The following is an 18,884-nucleotide window of genomic DNA, read 5'->3' as shown; positions in this document are numbered from 1 at the left end:
GAGAAGCGGTGATATGGGTCGGGGACATCTTTGAGAATCAGACAGAAGATGAAGACCAGAAATCTCAGACTAGAAGCTAGGCAGGTGATGGAACTGGAAAGGGGCAGGTGGGGACTTTTAGCAACTGGGGAAAGCAGGCTGTAAGTGTCCGCAGGTAGCAGCTACTTCGCTACAAGGAACATTTGTCCAGAGGGAATGCAGGATCAGTATTCTTAGATTTTTCAGTTTTCCAAAAGAAGTGAGTAGTGTGGACTTTCTTTAATGTATTGAATCAAAATTTACATTTTGGAAACCAATTCAATTTCAAAATTATGGAGCAAATAAATCACATCAACAGGCTAGTCTTTGTCAAGGTTGATAACTTGCATCTTCTGTTAGACCCTGTCGCCAGAGAAGTACACATACGCACCTAGAAACACATAGGTCAGTGGTGTCCATTAGAGCTCTGTACCGTGATGCTTGTGCATCAGTATGATAGCCGTTGGCCATATGAGGCTACTGAGGACTTGAAATTGGCAAAAGTGACTGAGGAATTGAATTCCTAATTTTATTTAATTTTAATAAGTTTATACTTAAGTAGCCAGATGTATTTAGTGGTTACCACATCAGGCACACAGATACAGAACCCACAGACCATGGGTTAAAACTCTTCTCAGGGTGGCAGGAGGGGTGAAATAAAGGGGATTAAAAGTGCACTTATCATGATGCGCACTGAGTAATGTACACAATTGTTAAATCACTATATTGTATACCTGAAAGTAACGTAACACTGTATGTTAACTATACTTCAATAAAAAACAAACAAACCAAAAAACCTAAATGCCTATCAAATGCTTGTTTTTCCAAACAAGCTTTCCTTTTGAGGCAGTTCTTTATTTAGTTAATATGTAGGTTCTCAACCTCAGCTACTGTGGGAGACCAAAGAATGGCCCCAAAGACAGTAGGTCCTTATTCCTGGAACCTGTAAATGTTACCTTATTTGGAGAAAAGGTTTCTGCAGGAGTGAATAAAATAGGGATCCTGAGAAGGGGGCGGCACGGGGATTATCCTTGATTTTTTGGGTAGGCCTTAAAAGCAATTACATGTAGTCTTACCAGAGGGAGAAAAGGAAAAACTTGAGGATGCTGGCCTTAAAGACTGGAGTGAGGCAGCCATAAGCCACAGACTGCTGGCAGCCACCAGAAGCTGTAAGAGGAAAGGACTGGATTCTTCCCTAGAGCCTCCAGAGGGAGTGCGGCTCAGCTGACATCCTGACTTTGGCCAGTGCAATTGATTTCAGACTTTGGGCTTCCAGAACTGTTGTATTAAGGCACCAATTTTGTGGTTGTTATAGCAGCCCTAAGAAACTAATATAGCTGCCCACTGGAATTGCCTGGGGAGCTTTACCTACCTACATTAGTTCATTTAATCTTCTTCCAATGAGATGACTATTGTGATCCCTATTTTATAATGAGACAAGGATTAGCAAATTTTAGGAACTTACCCACAGCTAGCTTGTGGCAGAGTTGAGGAGTGAACCCAAGTCTGTCTGCTCACTTCTGGAAACAGTGAACAAGGAAGAGGGAAATATCCAAGATGACTTCTAAGACTTCTGCCTGGAACATGGAGCCAACAGGAGTTTCACTATCAAAGAAGGAATCTGAGAAGAATGACAGTTGAGGGTGTAAGTATGGGAAGATAAACTCAGTCTAGGATGCTTCCTTAGTTGTTTTCCTAACCTGATACTTCATTCTTGTCTTCCACAAAGGGACACATGGCTCACTCAACCAAACTCTCACAGCTATCCAGTATGTACGCACACTTGGACTTCCTACACACACTCTCCACCACCCTCTTGGAAACCATAGTTCCAAATTGCCTTTTATTTCTAAACCTAACTCTCTAACTCAGTATCCTTGTAGAAACATGGCAGCTTGTCTCTAACATACCTCTTCATGCATCTTTAGGCAAGGAAAAAATGAGTGTGTGTACAGATGGATACAGATCCACACCTGTAAAAGTTTCTAACCAGATAGAGAGTAAATATGTTGGGGTAAAGAAATACAGTGATTGGGGTGCCTGGTTGGCTCAGTCCATGGAGCATGCAACCCTTGATCTTGGGGTTCTGAGTTTGAGCCCCATGTTGGGTGTAGAGATTACTTAAAAATAAAATCTTAAAAAAAAAAAAGAAAGAAATACAGTGATGAAGAAGAAAAGTAGAAGAGTGAATATAATATTATAGAGTGACTGCCCTCTTCATTGCACTAATAAGTGGTTTATGAAATTCATAAGGAGTTTAATATGCTTATATAAGGGAAGCATTCAGGTATATGGCATGTTTAATATTTATTTTTACATAATCTCATAAAATATCCAATTATGTAGAGGGTATTGATTATCACCTATTATTCAGCCTCAGATTCAATCTACTGAAAATTCTCAAATGTCCACATAACCCACGGTCAAACCTGCTCATACCGTCTTTTAAAAAATTTACCTAAATGATACACTATCCAATCATCTGTCAGTCTGCCCACCAAGCAAGCATTGGTATCCTAATGTTTCCTGATCTGCCTCCATCCTCACTCCCTCTGTACTAGTTCAGATCTCCAACAGCTGCAGTCCAGATCTTCACAGTAGTTTCAGAGCTGGTCACCCTGCCTTGAGTTTTGTCTCCTCCCAAATCCAACCTTCACATTGCTATCACAGAGTTCTATCTGAACTTCAGATAGGCTTGTGCCACTTACTCAAGATCCTACTTCAAATTTTAGTGCATAGCCTTTTATCTGGCCTGCCACATCTTTTAAAGCTACTTCTTTCTTCATCCTCACCCTGAGCCTCTCACGGCTTGCCATCCTTCGATCTCAGCAAATATAAAATTTCTGCACTGGCTGCTCAGTTTGGACTACATGGCACTCAGCTTTCCCCCATCAATCCCAGTCTCACTCTCTCCACCTCTCCCCCCTGCCCCAGCACCTTCTTTCTTTGTGCTTTTATAGCATCCTGTAGATAGCTCCATCAGAACATCTGCCACGTTGTTTACAACCGTCAGTTTATACACCCTTCTTCTTAATTAGTCTATCAGTTCCTAAAGAGCAAGAATCTCAGGGCGCCTGGTGGCTCAGATGGTTAAGACTCTGCCTTCAGCTCAGGTCATGATCCCAGGGTCCTGGGATCAAGTCCCACATCGGACTACTTGCTCAGCGGAGAGCCTGCTTCTTCCTCTCCCTCTGCACCTCCCCTTGCTCATGCTCTGTATCTCTCTGTCTCATATGAATAAATTAAAAAATTTAAAAAAAAAGAGCAAGAATCTGTATATTACATTTGAATTCTCAGTGAGTACCATGCATCTGGTATATAGTAGATGTGCTCTCTACTAGGACCTTGTTCCAGCTAATTTTTCACTCTGCTCCCAAAATTAAAAAAATAAAAGGCAAACAAAACCTGTGCTTTATCAAACATACTGTGAAACTTTCATAAGTAGTCTTTTACGTGTTTTTTAAACTTCAGCGTTGGGAATGATCTGCATATCTAGTGGGATCCAAACCCATCAATTCACTCCTGACCTCTTGCCAAATCCTATGGCTTTTCACAGTTCCTTACTCTCTTTGCAGCTTTCAAAGAGACTATTTGAAAAGGAGGAAAATGGACAACTATTGTCCATTTTCCTCCTTAAACTACCTTCTATGACTTCACACCATTGTCAGGCATTGACTGCTCTTGTTTCAGATGCCTCATTGCCTTGACTAAATTAACCTACCTACCATCAGAGTAAACACATTCTCGTCTGCACTTTTGGACTATCTTGCTATTTGTGTTAGCAGCTGCCTCAACAAAAAATCTTATCCTGTGAAAGTCCCCTATTGATGCAAGAATTTCTTCAAATTTAATGTCCTGGTAGGTTAAGATACAAGTTTCTCGGGGCGCCTGGGTGGCTCAGGTGTTAAGTGTCTGCCTTCCGCTCAGGTCATGATCCCAGGGTCCTGGGATCGAGCCCCGCATCAGGCTCCCTGCTCAGCGGGAAGCCTGCTTCTCCCTCTCCCACTCCCCCTGCTTGTGTTCCCTCTCTCGCTGTGTCTCTCTCTGTCAAATAAATAAATAAAATCTTAAAAAAACAATACAAGTTTCTCCCCTAACCCTCTAGGTCTGGGGGCACCTGGGTGGCTCAGTCGTTAAGCATCTGTCTTTGGCTCAGGTCATGATCCCAGGGTCCTGGGATCCAGCCGGTTATCGGGCTCCCTGCTCCGCAGGAAGCCTGCTTCTCCCTCTCCTACTCCCCCTACTTGTGTTCCCTCTCTCTCTCTCTGTCAAATAAATAAATAAAATCTTAAAAACAAACAAACAAACCTCTAGGTCTGGTATAGACAGACTAAAGCAGCCTCTTCTCCCTTTATTTCAGACTCCAGTATTGGCATACTTTTTGCGGGGAGAGGTCATGCCCAGGGTTTTTTTTCCTGTTATTGTTGTTTATTAATTAGCAAGTGGTTTTCAAGCATCCTCCGTTCCCTTCCTAATTCCCTACTTCCCTCCACAAGTACATTTTCCAAGAGTCCCTATGGAAAGTGGATGGAAGAGGAAGCCAATATGTGGGGTCGTGGCCTTGTAGCTCATTTAACTCCAAATTTACTTTTAAATTTACTTAAGATTATCTGAGGAAAAAATATATATATGCCAAAATACGTGTGCAGGTGGGTTTTCACCTTTTTAAGGGCCATTAGGTTCTCCTGTGAAAGCGTGGGGCAGGGGTGAGGGGGTCAAACCTGTTCCTTAAAACAGCACTATTCGGAGGAGAAACCCCAGTGGCGCGGATATTAGAGGCAAGTTGTACTTAAAGGTAGAAAGTGCAGTCTTCCCTCTCTGTGATCGTGGGCAAGTCACGAAACTTTGGGGCTTATTTCCTGTAAACTGGGAATAACCTTACCGGGTTATTGAGAGAGTAAATGGAATAACCTAAGTAGAAGGACTTGGAGAAATAACAACGCCGGTTTATGTGAACAAGGGACGCCGAGCAGCCGACTTCCCACCCGTCGGGGTTAACCCCTTCCCCTAAGTCAGGGGCCGCGTCACACTGAAAGCCAGCCGCGGCGGCGGCGGTGGCGGCGGCTCGTCTCCATGGCAACCGCTGCTCCATCCCGGGCCGGCCCCCAACCCGGCCACGGGGACCGGAAGCAGCTTCCAATCCGGCGCTTCCCCGGCGTCTTCCGGATAACGCGGGGTCGCTCTTCTCGGTCGGGAGGTGAGAATCGAGGCCTCTTCTGAGCCCCTAGGCCGCGGGGAGAGGCGTCCTCACCCGGGGGTGGGCGGAGGCGGCCGCGCACCCCGGCACAGCCGCCGACCAGCCCTCCCGGCTCCTCCCTCCCCGCACGCCCTCTTTATACCCGCCCCGACTCCCATCGCCCCCGGGCGCTTCCCGCGGCTCCTACCTGGTTGCCCCTCACCGCGCGGCCGCACGCCCCTCCCTTCGTTCTCCCGGCGCAGCCCCGCAGCGCCTGCCGCCGCGGCCAAACCAGCTCGGCTCCCAGCCGGCGCGCCCTCACCTGCGCTCGGCGCAGCGTCCCAGAGCCCGCGCGCCGCCCGCAGTCTCGCGGAGCGGGGACCCGCGCGGGAGGGGCGCTGGCGGGGCGGGGCGGGGCGGGGCAGGGGGGCGACGCGTCCGAGGGCCCTCGGGCGCCAGCCCTCCGCGAGCCGGCCCGCTGGAAGAGGGATTTTGGAGTGAGAATCGGTCCTCTGTGGAAGGACCCGGATTCGGGGCTCTCAGCGAAGCCTCCGCTCCAGGGAGCCGGTTCGTTACCGACCCGCGTGCGGTGTTGGGGGTTCGGTCTCCTAGTTTCCTGTGTAGCGCCGAGAGCTGTGGTGCAGGCGGCACGTGTCGGCGGCTGGTGCTGAAGAGGCAGAGTGCGCCCCGGCCGTCCCTCCCTCTCCGTGACTTCCAGAGGCTTAGTTTAGGGTCCCTCAATGTAACGCCCCCAAACGGTTTCCAAACTCATGGCCTCAATCCTTCCCGCCGCTCAGGTCTCGACCCTAGAGTCTGTCCCGGCCCAATATCATCCGGTCTGCTGCTCCTTCTCTGCCCTGGGACCCCGGCCTCCGGCCTCTTGACCAAGCAGCACCGTGGGTAAGTGGATGGCCTGGATTCAGACCCCAGCCCTGCCCCTTTGCCCGTGGTCACGCTACCTGAGCTTGCCTTGTTAGGTTCCTCATCTACAACGCAGGCATGAAAATAACCATACAGGGCTTTTGAGAGGATTTAAAAAAGTTTACATTTAAGGTGCTGAGAACAGTGCGTAGTAAATTATCTGTGTGTCATGTTATCACTTGCTACATTGCAATCACTTTTGTATCATTTATTTGGTAACATTGTTGTCTCTCTCTTAATATAAGCTTTAAGGAGCCACAGGCTTTGTTCAGGTCACTGCTTTATCTTTGGTGCCTAAAAGCGCTTGATGAAGTGGGGGGGGAAATGGTAGATTGCCTAAAGAGGAAACACAGGGGCACATTTAAGATTTTTTAAATAGCCGTTACCAGTGATGCATATACTAAAATGGTGCTAAAAGTGTCTTTCTACGCTCTTTCTGCTAACAAACTAATGACACTTGGGGAAATTGCTGCCCTCATACATCACTCTGTTGCTGTTGACATTGTGGATTGATAAACAATCTTTTCTGTAATTCATTTGATAATCCATAGCAATCCATTTGCCACTCTCCTTTGAGCCCAATTAAGCCAAGTCCTTGGGATATCCTTGAACAACTTGGGGAAAAAGAATATATTCCTGAAAATGTGGCTCCCAGCATTATTTATGATAGTAAAAATTAGGAACAACCTAAATATTCTATGATAAAGGTAAATAATAAAGATGTTATGGATCGGAAGCGGAAGTGAATATAAATAAATGGAAGCACATTAAGATGGAGGAATATGCAATTACTTTTTCTTTTGAATGGTTCCTTTACTGTCAAAATAGTATTGTTTTAATACTACTTGATAGTATTAAAGGTAATGTTATATTTAATACTGTTTAATAGTAAACGTTGAAAAAATCCGCACGAAACTACTTCTCTCAGGAGACTATTTCTTAGCACTCTTTGCAGCAGGCTAGAAAAAAAATTAATTGGCTCTTTGAGCCTGCCCCAGAGTCATAATTTTTCTCAAGCTTCCCTTATTTCTGCTCTCCAGGAGTTCCTGCACAATCCTGGCTGATCCCTTATTGTGATATTTAGCCTTGTGTGCATGATTTGCAGAATAGTGTGCATGATTTGCAGAATAAATTGGGAATTACTCATGCATATGAATTAATGCATCTTAGCTCTTAGATTCTCTTAAGGAAGTATTCTTTGAAAGCGTGGTGTATTTATTTTTTGTTTTGTTTTGTTTTAAAGGTTTTATGTATTCATTTGACAGAGATAGATACAGTGAGAGAGGGAACACAAGCAGGGGGAGGAGGAGAGGGAGAAGCAGGCTTACTGCGGAGCGGGGAGCCCGATGTGGGGCTCAATCCCAGGACCCTGGGATCATGACCTGAGCCAAAGGCAGATGCTTAAGGACTGAGCCACCCAGGCGCCCCCCCCACTTGTTTCTTTAATCATATTTAAGGAGTGTCCTTAAGGAAAACTTCACCTTTTTGAAGATTAAAGCCTACTTCTCTGTTCCCAGTCCAAATGTCTGCAAAGCTGAGCAAGGCATCACTCCTTCCACAAACTGCAGAGGAGTCTGACAGCATTCTGATAGTGAAGATGGAAGAGGAAGAGCAGGCCTGTGATCTGGACTCCAGCCTCCCCTGGAGCACCTCCTGCAGCCCAGAGACCTTCCGCCAGGGTTTCAGGCGGTTTAGCTGCTCTGATTCCGCGGGGCCCCGGGAGGCCCTGAGCCGGCTCCGGGAGCTTTGCTATCAGTGGCTGAGGCCGGAGGTGAACTCCAAGGAGCAGATCCTGGAGCTGCTGGTGCTGGAGCAGTTTCTGAGCATCCTGCCTGAGGAGCTGCAGATTTGGGTTCAGCAACATAGTCCAAAAAGCGGCGAGGAAGCTGTGACCCTGTTGGAGGAGCTGGAGAAAGAACTTGATGAGCCAGCTGAGCAGGTAAAAAGGCATCTGGTGGGGGTGAGTGACCAGGTTGAGTTCGGAACTCTGGGGCATCACTGGGGTAGAGCTCTCAAACTGTACTCCTACTCAGCACACTGAACACGTAGGGTGGTGAATGTCCTCCCGCCTGTGCCGGAAAACAGTGTGGCTCTGCTTTCTTCCTCCCTTTCCTGAATCCCAGGATATTTTTCTGTGTAGTTTCTTCTCTATTATTTTTTTTATTTTATATTTTTTTAAGATTTTATTTATTTATTTGAGAGAGAGAGAGCCCAAGCAGGGGGAGTGACCGAGGGAGAGGGAGAAGCAGACTCTCCGCAGAGCAAGGAGCCCGACATGGGGCTCGTTCCCAGGACCCCGGGCTCATGACCTGAGCCGAAGGCAGACGCTTAAGCCAGAGCCACCCAGGCGCCCCTTCTTATTATTTTATCCCAAGGTCCCAACCAGATTCCCTTCTTCAGCCTCAGTTATACCTAACTGCTTCCAGGTCTGTTTTGGACAAAATAAGGACATGCCTGCAGAGAAGCTGACAGCCGGGAAAATCACTCAGGAGCCCCCACGTACCCAGATCAAGCCCGGAAAGCAGCCGCTGCCATGGGTGTCCCCGGAGTTTCGCTCAAGGCAAAAAGGTGAGGGGCGGGATTCAGTTCATGGTGGGGGCAAAGGTGGCCTCTCAGCCCACCACACATGTCTCGGCTGCTTTCGGCAAGCGGTCTCAAATTTCCCCTCCTGCATCCTCCTCACAGTGGGGACTTCCACCATTAGATGTTGTGCTAATGATAATTCTCAGTGTTTTGTTCTTGTTTCTTTCCCAGAGAGTCTTATGATATCTTTCAGATTTTTAAATCCTTGACATTATCTCCATGGGGATTTTCAAACCTTTTTTGAAGAAGCATGACCCTTGGGGCGGCTCGGGTGGCTCAGTCAGTTAAATGTCTGCCTTCGGCTCAGGTCCCGCTCCCTGTGTTCTGGGACCGAGCCCCGCATCGGGCTCCCTGCTCAGTGGGGAGTCTGCTTCTCCCACTTCCTCTCCCCCTCCTTCTGTATGTGCTCATGCTCTTTCTCTCTCAAATAAATAAAATATTTTTTTAATTTTTTAAAATTTATTAGAGAGAGAGAAATAGCATGAGAGGGGAGAGGGTCAGAGGGAGAAGCAGGCTCCCCACTGAGCCTGGAGCCTGATGCGGGGCTCGATCCCAGGACTCTGGGATCATGACTGAGCCAAAGGCAGTTGCTTAACCGACTGAGCCACCCAGGCGCCCAATAAGTAAATAAAATCTTAAAAAAAAAAAATAAGAAAGTATGGCCCTTTTCTGAAATGAAATTCTGCCTGGAATCCCAGTATATAAAACAGATGAAAGCACAGCCACCCTCAGTGATGCCGGAGCAAGCAGCGTCTATCCACAAGGGCTCCAACTTGGCTCCCCCCACCGAGCAACCCCAGTCAGTTTAAAAACCACTAGTCTACCTCATTTTCTGTCCAGCTTCTTGCTCGGTTACTGGTGGCATCCAGTGTTAAAATCACCATATTGCTGCTAAGATGACTTTACCCGCACACCCTAAACTGATCTCTTTTGCTGCCTGCCATCACTTTTTACAAAAGTGCTCCAAAATGGCTGCACAGCAGCCTGTTCTTCTCAAAAGATAAGTGCTGTGGGAGAAAAGCAAAGCAGAATAAGGGGACTAGGTTTTACTGAACAAAGTAGGGACAGAGTCTTATTTAACAAAGTGGTGGAGAAAGCCTGTTTGATGAGTGACATTTGAGCAGAGACCTTCCTTCTAGATGATCATGATGGATAAAATGGGAGTCAGAAGTGAAGAGGGAGGGGCGCCTGGGTGGCTCAGTCGTTAAGTGTCTGCCTTTGGCTCAGGTCGTGATCCCAGGGTCCTGGGATTGGCCCCTGCATCAGGCTCCCCGCTCCATGGGAAGCCTGCTTCTCCCTCTCCCACTACCCCTGCTTGTGTTCCTGCTCTTGCTGTGTCTCTCTCTGTCAAATAAACAAATAAAATCTTAAAAAAAAAAAAAAGAAATGAAGAGGGAAACCCCGCTTGGGAGGATCTCCCCTTCTCCCCCCAGCACGGCTTCCAAATTCCACAGGGCAAGGTTAGAGTTTTTCCAAGGTACTTTTTTTTTATTAATTTTATTTTATTATGTTATGTTGGTCACCATACATTACATCATTAGTTTTTGATGTAAGGTACTTTTGATAAGAAAATATAGGAAAAACAAAATACAAAAATTTAGAGACTTAGCAAGTATTTCTCTTAATCAACAAGTACCTGCTCCCAAGAGGCTTGTACCAGGCACTTAACAGCTCCAGTCTAGCAGTTGTCTTGGCTTAACTGAGAGAGAAATGAAAGTCTATTCCCACTCCATCAGGATCAGGAGGGAACCACCCCTACCTCAGCAGCTTTTTCTGATAGTGACAACAAAAGTAATCAGCCTCAAAGCCAGGGCTTGGGACCCCAGGGTTGACAAGAACTACATTCTACCTCTGAACATCCTCACAGAGGCCTTTCTTACATTTTTTTGTTTTATTTTTTACATTTTATTTTTTTCACCATGATAACTGTACTCTTTAATCCCCATCCCCTATTTCTCCTAACCCTCCACTTCCCTACCTGGTAACTGATGGTCTGGTAACCATCAGTTCATCCTCTGTAGTTAAGAGTCTGTTTCTTCGTTTGTCTCTCTCTTTTTTTTTTCCCTTTATTCATTTGTTTTGTTTCTTAAATTCCACATATGGGTGAAATCATATGGTATTTGTCTTTCTCGGACTGACTTATTTCACTTCCCATAATACTCTCTAGCTTCATCCATGTCGTTGCAAATGGCAAGATTCCATTCTTTTTTATGGCTGAGTAATATTCCTGTGTGTGTGTGTGTGTGTGTGTGTGTGTGTGTGTGTGTGTGTGTGTGTGTGTACACACATCACATCTTCCTTCTCCATTCATCTATAGATGGACACTTGGGCTGCTTCCGTAGTTTGGCTACTGTAAATAATGCTGCTATAAAATAGGGGGTGTGTGTATCCCTTTGAATTAGCGTTTTTGTATTTGTTGGGTAGATACCCAGGAATGCAATTCCTGGATTATAGAGTAATTCTATTTTTAATTTTTTGAGGAACCCTCATACTGTTTTCCACAGTGGCTGCAGCAGTTTGCATTCCCACCAACAGTGCAAGAGAGTTTCTTTGTCTCCACATCTTCACTAACACTTTTTCTTGTGTTTTTGATTTTAGCCATTCTCACAGGTATGAGGTTGTATCTCACTGTAGTTTTGATTTGTATTTCCCTGATGATGGGTAATGTTAAGCATCTTTTCATGTGTGTTGGCCATCTATATGTCTTCTTTGGAGAAATGTCTATTCTTCTGCTCATTTTTAAATTGGATTATTTGTTTTTTGGGTGTTGAGTTGTGTAAGTTCTTAATATATTTTGGATACTAACTCTTTATCAGATATGTCATTTGCAAATATCTTCTGCCATTCAGTAGGTTGCCTTTTAGTTTTGTGGATTGTTTCCTTTGCTGTGCAGAAACTTTTTATTTGATGTACTTCCAATAGTTTATTTTTGTTTTTGTTTCCCTTGCCTCAGGAGACATATCTAGAAAAATGTTGCTATGGCTGATGTCAGATTACTGCCTTTGTTCTCTTCAAGGATTTTTATGTTTTCAGGTCTCACATGTAGGTCTTTAATACATTTTTTAGTTTATTTTTGTGTATGATGTAAGAAACTGGTCCTGTATCATTCTTTTGCATGTAGCTGTCCAGTTTTCCCAACACTTTGTTGAAGAGGCTGTCATTTTCCCATTGTATATTCATTCCTCCTTCGTTGAAGATTAATTGACCATAAAATTATAGGTTTATTTCTGGGTTTTCTGTCCTCTCTCATTGATATATGTGTTTATTTTTGTGCCAGTACTATAGTGTTTTAATTACTGTCACTTTGTAATATAACTTGAAATCTGGAATTGTGATACCTCAAGTTTTGTTTTTCTTTTTCAAGATTGCTTTGGCTATTTAAGGTCTTTCACGGTTCCATACAAATTTTAGGATTGTTCTAGTTCTGTGAAAAATGCTGTTGGTATTTTGATAGGGATTGCATTAAGTCTGTAAATTGCTTTGGGTAGTATAGACATTTTAACAATGTTTGTTCTTCCAACCCATGGGCATGGACTGTCTTTCCATTTCTTTGCATTGTCTTGCATTTCTTTCATCAGTGTTTTATAGTTTTCAGAGTACAGGTCTTCCACGTCTTTGGTTAAATTTATTCCTAGATCTTTTATTGTTTTTGGCTCAGTTGTAAATGAGATTGTTTTCTTAATTTCACTTTCTGCTGCTTCATTATTAGTGTATAGGAATGCATCAGATTTCTGTACGTTGATTTGTATCCTGCGACTTACTGAATTCATGTATCAGTTCTAATAGTTTTTTGGTGGAGTCTTTAGAGTTTTCTAGATAAAGTATCAGTCATAGGCAAATAGTGAGAGTTTTACTTCTTCCTTACCAGTTTGGACCTTTTATTTCTTTATGTTGTCTGATTGCTCTGGCTAAGACTTCAGTACTTTGTTGAATAAAAGTGGCGAGAGTTGACATCCTTGGACTTTGATGGATGATAGGGACCAGACATTGAAGTCGCTTTGGAATTTGAGCTATCAAAAATGAATTTGAAACAGAATCCTTACCATTTACAAAATGATTTCTGTTTACACCAGTAATAATGCCATTCAGCTAGTACTATAAAATACCTGTAAGAGTAGAGGTTTTTTGTAAATGGGTACTCTGCTACCCTTGATTTATTTGAGATGTCAGTTATCCTAATCTATAATCCTCCCCCTTTCCCCCCTAATTTGTATTTCTGACCATATTTCCATATTCATTCTTGACCCCTTGGCTTTCTTCATTTCATTTATCATTATTAAACTTTTATTTATTGACCTTCATACTGAGTCTTGTTTATTACTACCCATTGCCACGTCTGGCTCCTCTCCATCGGTTGCTTCTCTGCTTCTCCCATAATTTCTCATCTTCTAGTCCCTTTTCTTCCAGATATTTTTTCAGTCTCTGATATATCCTTTTACCTCTACTCATCATTCTACCTTTTGCATGGAGCTTTTCGTCTTTATAGTTGACTGTCTCCTCAATATATAAATCTTTCCTTTTTGCCTTATGATCTTCTCAATGTTTTGTGACTTCCCATCTCCATCTTCCACATTGTGATGCTATCTTATAAACATGCTAGCCAATAAATAATCCATATATATTTCCTTTGGATCATTCTATTTGCCTTTCTTTCTTTCTGAACAGAGAACTGGTGACATTGCTTTTCTGTGTATTATTTCAGCTAAAGACACGAAAACTATAAATGTGAATTCAGCTTTGACACAAAAGACTTCTCCAGGCATGGAGCTGCATTACACCGTTTCTAACACCCTTCCTGTGGATGCTTCCCAAAGTTGCACGTATAGAAGAGGCAGTGAACAAGATGGCAAGTTTGAAAGAAGACAGAGAAACCCTTTTGGCAAAAAACAACACAAGTGTGACGAATGTGGCAAAGTCTTCAGTCAGAGCTCAGCCCTTATCCTCCATCAGAGAATCCACAGTGGGGAGAAACCTTACGCATGTGATGTGTGCGCAAAGGCTTTCAGCCGGAGTGCCGTCCTGATTCAGCATCGAAGAACGCATACTGGGGAAAAACCCTACAAGTGTCATGAATGTGGCAAAGCCTTTAGTCAGAGCTCGAATCTTCTCAGACATAGGAAAAGACACACGAAAGAAAAAGTCCCATCAGTGTTGTAAGAGAATCAAAGCATTTGCTCAGAGCTTTTTCAGCAGGAAAAGACACAAAGCACAAAACACTCCTTTCGTATTTCAGTGGGCACTAGGTTGCTTTGAAAAGTCATAAAAGCTACAGGAGAGAATGTAAAATATCTTCTGTCAACGTTGTTTGCGCTTCTGCTTATCAATACAGTGTCAATTCAGATGTTTGAGGTTTTTGTGAAAACTTAATTTGGATTTCCATCCCTAGGGCAGCTCTTGAACAGACATTCTCAAACGTGTTCTATTTCCATCACTAACACAAATAATGAACTAGTACATTTCTTTTTAGACAAATTTTCCCTGTTGAGAAGGAATGTGTGAGCTACTCAGGATAAAAATAAGTATTTTCCCCCATTCCATAACTTGGGCACTGGAGTTCCCAGACCAAAGACTAGAGCATTTAAAAAATTTTTACCATTTGTTTTTTGTTACCAGACTCAAAATATGAGAATAGGATTGAGGAGGCCCAAAAGAATGTGTACCTTCAGACCAAGGCTGAAATGTCCAGAGTCAATTGTTAGGGGGTAGATGAGTAAAGGCATTTATTCTCTTATGAAAATTCACAAAAGCCTACACCATTGATGTTACTAAGTAGGCTTTTTTTTTTTTTAAGACTTATTTATTTTGAGAGAGAGAGAGTATGTGAGTGGGGAAAGGGGCAGAGGGAGAGAGAATCTCAAACTGACTCCCCTGCTGAGCGAGGAGCCCACAACCCTGAGATCATGACCTGAGCCAAAATCAAGAGTCAGATGCCTAACCAGATGAGCCACCCAGGTGCCCGCTAAGTAGTTTTCTATGTAGGAAAAAAATCTCCTTTACAATGTAATTTGGAAATAATTCAGTGAAAACAGCAAGATGGCTCTACATGTCTTAGGTAAGGGCATAAACATAAGCAATGTTATAATAAACAGGGCTATCTATTTGTGCTTATATAAAGTTCATGATCATGTTAAAATGAAAAAAGGAGGGGCGCCTGGGTGGCTCAGTCGTTAAGCATCTGCCTTTGGCTCAGGGATCGAGCCCTGCATCGGGCTCCTTGCTCAGCAGGGAGTCTGGTTCTCCCTCTGCCACTCCCCCTGCTTGTGTCCCCTCTATCGCTTTGTGTCTCTCTGTCAAAGAAATAAAATCTTAAAAAAAAAAATGAAAAAAGGGAGGTGAAGAAAGACTGTCCAAATAAGACTGATAGAACACGAATATGAGCAAGTGTGATCTATAATGGAGAAGTGTGCCACAGCTCACGTGGAGAAGGAAACCCTTAACCAGCTGACAGCTCTCCTTCAGTGTTCTTCAAGGCCCCTTTTCTGGCATAAATCAGCTGTGAGCATATTTCAGGCATCTCAAGACAACCATTTTCAGGGTCTTATGCATTCTCAGTAAGGTTTGTTTCTAGACAAGCTGTCAAGACACCAGCCCCTGTGTTTTGTACCTCTGGTACAAAATTTCTAAAGTTTAGTTTGAAGAGTCCGCTGAGTTTTGCCCATATTTAAGTCAGTCAGATTTCCTGTTTAAAATGACTGACTTAGGGGCGCCTGGGTGGCTCAGTCGTTAAGCGTCTGCCTTTGGCTCAGGTCATGATCCCAGGGTTCTGGGATTAAGCCCCGCATCGGGCTCCTTGCTCTGCCGGAAGCCTGCTTCTTCCTCTTCCATTCCCCCTGCTTGTGTTCCCTCTATTGCTGTGTGTCTCTCTGTCAAACAAATAAATAAAATCTTTAAAAAAAATAAAATGACTGACTTATATGTTATTACAATTATTCTGACGGTATACGACATCATGTTCCCTTTTCTAGGGATTCTTGATAAAACTGTGTTACAAGAATACATGCATTAAAATGTGTTCTGTGGTGCCACAGTTACCAATATGAAAGCAAACATTAGAAATGAAAGTCCTTAGGAGAAGGGAAGAGGGGGCTTATAGTGAACTTTGGGATCCTTGTGAAGTATAAACATTGTATTATCAGAAAATCTAACCACATCTAGTGCTTAGAGTGGGATTACTGTGCTCTACTTAGAATATTGATAATGTAAGAATGGTAAGGGGAGAAGTGAATGTAAATTGTAATTATAGAGTTTTCTGATAGTGATTATACTTCGTAGCTCTAGTGAATATTAATATACAGAGGGTTTTGTATATTTTCAGTTATTAAAAGTATAGGTGTCTTTGGGCTCATTCTCTTTGTAATTAAAGGAACAAGCCATCTATGAAAGCAGCAAATGCCTCAGATATGTGTATTGTGAATTATTGCTTAATTATGGAAAGACAGAGTTTCTTGTTACTATGAATAAAATGACAGAATCTCAAATCAGGCGTTCTGAGGGAAGTTGTCTTCACTTGATGCTGCCATAAACCTTAAGAGATTGTATTCTTTGCATTGTGAATAATCTGAATTTCTCCCGCAGAAGGTGGTGTGAGTCATATCATCTAAGTACATGACAAAATCTTTGAAGGGTATTGCTGTGTCCTGGGAGTTAATCATGAACTTACATAGGTCTCCTAATGCTAGTTCATTCAAATGGAGATTTACCATGACTTGGGCTAAACTTGATTTTAAAAATTAGTAGGATGTTAGCACCCCCATTAGATTAATTTCCATAGATAGTAAATACTCCCAAGTGAAATTGATATTTTTATGAATTTCACTTCATCTTGACCTTTAGTATTAGCTGTAATCCTATGTTCCCTCTTTACCTCTGTCTCATTCTCTTCAGAGACCAGATCACATGTTGGTCACTGCCCTTAAACCTTCCTGTATTGGGAATGCTTCTGGATGCAAAATCCACCTGTGATAGTTTAAACAAATAAGGCTTTGTAACCAGAAATCTGGAGGTGAGTTGCTGCTGACTTTCAGTCAGCAGGTGGACAATGACTGATCTGGATGTGGTCTCTGCCCTTCTTTTGGCCTTTCCCTCATGCTTATTTTATATATATATATATATTTATATATATATATTATATATACCTCAGGCAAGAGAACTTCCCAGCTCCAGGAATGACATCCAGGGCCAAGTCAGGAAGAAAGAGGAATTGGAGCTCCAGCCATGGCCATCTCCTTTGCTAGGAAAAGTAAAAGCTTTCCACGAAACTCCAACAAATTCTGCTTATGTTTCCTTGTTGCAAATGTGTTTGGTAAAGCATGAATTTTCAACCTCTAGAGGGAAAGCGGCAGGGCAGGTGGGTTTTGGCAATGACATTGGGTCAACCAACAGTGTTTGCCACACTCCTTGGCCACCTTCCTTTTCATGGGCAGATGGCTGATTTTGCCTCCTGAATTACGGGAAAGAAACAAGAGATAACTTACAACCTCCTGTCATCAAATCTGCCAACCTATCTACACCTCACCCATCATTTCTCCTCTGAATGGAAGAGGTGTCTCTCTGGTCCCTCACCATTCCTTCCCACCTCTGAAGGACCTTGGCTGCCATTATCCCTCTCCTATTCCTTCATCCTTTGCCCTCCTTGAGGATGCATCTCTCAACATTTAAATATGGTGATGTTACTGGCCCTCCGACTCTATAGTTTTCTAGTGTATCTTTAGAAAATTTGAGCTGATAGCTGATCCCCCAAGTGAGGGGGAACAAAATGGCCCTTAGCTTTGACTTCTTCATATGCCTCCATTTCTTTCAACCAGAATGATCTTTCAAAAACATACATGTGATCATGTCCCTTCCTTGCTCAAAATACAGGCTTCCCACTGCTTTTAATATAAAGTTAATGCTTACACAAAGTTTTGAGGCTTTTTGTGATCTGACCACAGCTTACCACTTCAGCTTTATCTCTTGCCATTGCATCGTTCATACTCTATGCCAAAGCCATTCTGGATTATCAGAAGTTCTCCTGCCCCCAGGCCTTTGCATGGGTTCCTTTGGAACTCTTACCAGCTTCTGCACTTAACTCCTGTGTATTTTAGCTTAGATGCCACTTCTTCCAGGAAGCCCTCTACCCTAACACACCAAGAGTAGGTTGGGGACCACTACCACACCCTTCTATTCATTACAAAGCAGTCTGTTCTTACTGGTACTACATTTATTACACAAATTATCAAGCTGTAAATATGGCTCCAAGGAAGAGGAGGATGAATGATACTTCGGGATACTTTGGGAAGTCATGAGATAGCAAAAGAAAAAAGTGAAAAAGACCTCCTGCCCCCTGGGCATAATGGTGAGGCAGAGAAGGTCAGACACAGGAGTCCCTTTACCTCTGCACCCAACCCCCGCAGAAATGCCAGAGGGGATTGGGAGAGAACTTGAAAGGGGAAAGTGCTAGGCCCACTTTCTCTTGAGTGCATTGGGAGAGCAATTGCTCAACAGACTTCCTGTTTTCCAACACTGGACTATTCTAAAAATGGCGATGCAGTGCTAGGCAAAGGGCCTCTACCAGCTAACATATGACTTAGAAGATCTATAGCAGTTCTCCATGCTCAGTGGGGACCCTGGAAAAGAACTGATTGCACCAGCTGGAGAGTTGGGACCATTGCACAAAGTAACTTTGTGGATCTTATAGCTAACAGCTGCAGGACCCAGCAGGCCCAGGATCAGCTAGGAGTCTCAGTCACACCTTAGAGGGTGGCTAGAACCGATGTAGAGATGACAAATGAAGGAAAAGATACTGGCCTCCAGCCTAGCCAAAAAAACAAATCACTGATTGTCATAGGTGTGGTGAGCAAGCACCACGGCAGACCACCTGTGAAGACTAGAGACCAGAACAGAAGGACAGCAAGCACATCTGAGACCCAATCCATAGCACCACCTCACCTAGGCGAATGTAAGCCCCCTCCCCAGATATCCAGATGGCAGAAAAAGGGCAGAGCAAGAAATAGCCATGTTAGGGAGTTGAACTGAAAATGGACTGAATAATTACATTCTTTCACCACCCACCCAACGGGGTGGGAATTCAAGAAGCAAAAATATCAGTTATAAGAAATTAGCACCATTTTCCTTTGCATGTTTGAGAAGAATTGTGATAACTTTTTACCCCACCAAACGGGCACTTATATCTGCTTCTGTGTTGATG

General features: G+C 43.6%; 2 protein-coding genes across 5 annotated transcripts; one reads left to right on the top strand and one right to left on the bottom strand.

Moving 5' to 3' along the window:
- Positions 1 to 258: 258 nt before the first annotated feature.
- LOC113912371 lies at positions 259 to 6,180 on the bottom strand. Its single transcript, XM_035723871.1, has 5 exons — positions 6,154 to 6,180; positions 5,403 to 5,672; positions 4,901 to 5,242; positions 1,484 to 1,595; positions 259 to 409 (listed from the first exon to the last, which is right to left on the bottom strand). The coding sequence occupies exons 1-4, from the start codon at positions 6,178 to 6,180 to the stop codon at positions 1,533 to 1,535; spliced, it is 702 nt and encodes a 233-aa protein (XP_035579764.1). The 3' UTR covers positions 259 to 409; positions 1,484 to 1,532.
- Positions 3,752 to 14,582, top strand: ZNF396 (zinc finger protein 396). 4 transcript variants are annotated; one of them, XM_027577170.2, is made up of 5 exons: positions 3,784 to 3,876; positions 5,992 to 6,094; positions 7,633 to 8,054; positions 8,542 to 8,683; positions 13,401 to 14,581. In XM_027577170.2, exons 3-5 carry the CDS (start codon positions 7,638 to 7,640, stop codon positions 13,853 to 13,855), a joined length of 1,014 nt encoding a protein of 337 aa, XP_027432971.1. In that variant the 5' UTR covers positions 3,784 to 3,876; positions 5,992 to 6,094; positions 7,633 to 7,637; the 3' UTR covers positions 13,856 to 14,581. The 4 variants fall into 4 exon arrangements, with proteins under 4 accessions (XP_027432972.1, XP_027432971.1, XP_027432969.1 ...); XM_027577168.2 differs by lacking the exon at positions 3,784 to 3,876 and adding an exon at positions 5,111 to 5,215; XM_027577169.2 differs by lacking the exon at positions 3,784 to 3,876 and adding an exon at positions 5,742 to 5,761.
- The last annotated feature ends 4,302 nt before the right edge of the window (positions 14,583 to 18,884 follow it).

This window comes from Zalophus californianus, chromosome 14 (genome assembly GCF_009762305.2).
Source record: "Zalophus californianus isolate mZalCal1 chromosome 14, mZalCal1.pri.v2, whole genome shotgun sequence".
Lineage (NCBI taxonomy): Eukaryota > Metazoa > Chordata > Mammalia > Carnivora > Otariidae > Zalophus > Zalophus californianus.
The sequence above is the reverse complement of the archived record's forward strand: the minus strand, read 5'-3'. Positions and strand labels throughout refer to the sequence as shown.

Excerpts from the sequence above, each read along its gene's own strand:
- LOC113912371 (XM_035723871.1), bottom strand. The coding sequence starts at position 6,180 with ATGAGGAACCTAACAAGGCAAGCTCAG. Across the intron at positions 5,673-6,153 it reads ACCTAACAAGGCAAGCTCAG|CGGGCCGGCTCGCGGAGGGC; the intron begins GTAGCGTGACCA and ends TCCCTCTTCCAG. Across the intron at positions 5,243-5,402 it reads GCGCGGTGAGGGGCAACCAG|GGGCTCAGAAGAGGCCTCGA; the intron begins GTAGGAGCCGCG and ends CCCGCGGCCTAG.
- ZNF396 (XM_027577171.2), top strand. The coding sequence starts at position 7,638 with ATGTCTGCAAAGCTGAGCAAGGCATCACTCCTTCCACAAACTGCAGAG. Across the intron at positions 8,055-8,541 it reads TTGATGAGCCAGCTGAGCAG|GTCTGTTTTGGACAAAATAA; the intron begins GTAAAAAGGCAT and ends AACTGCTTCCAG. Across the intron at positions 8,684-13,400 it reads GTTTCGCTCAAGGCAAAAAG|CTAAAGACACGAAAACTATA; the intron begins GTGAGGGGCGGG and ends GTATTATTTCAG.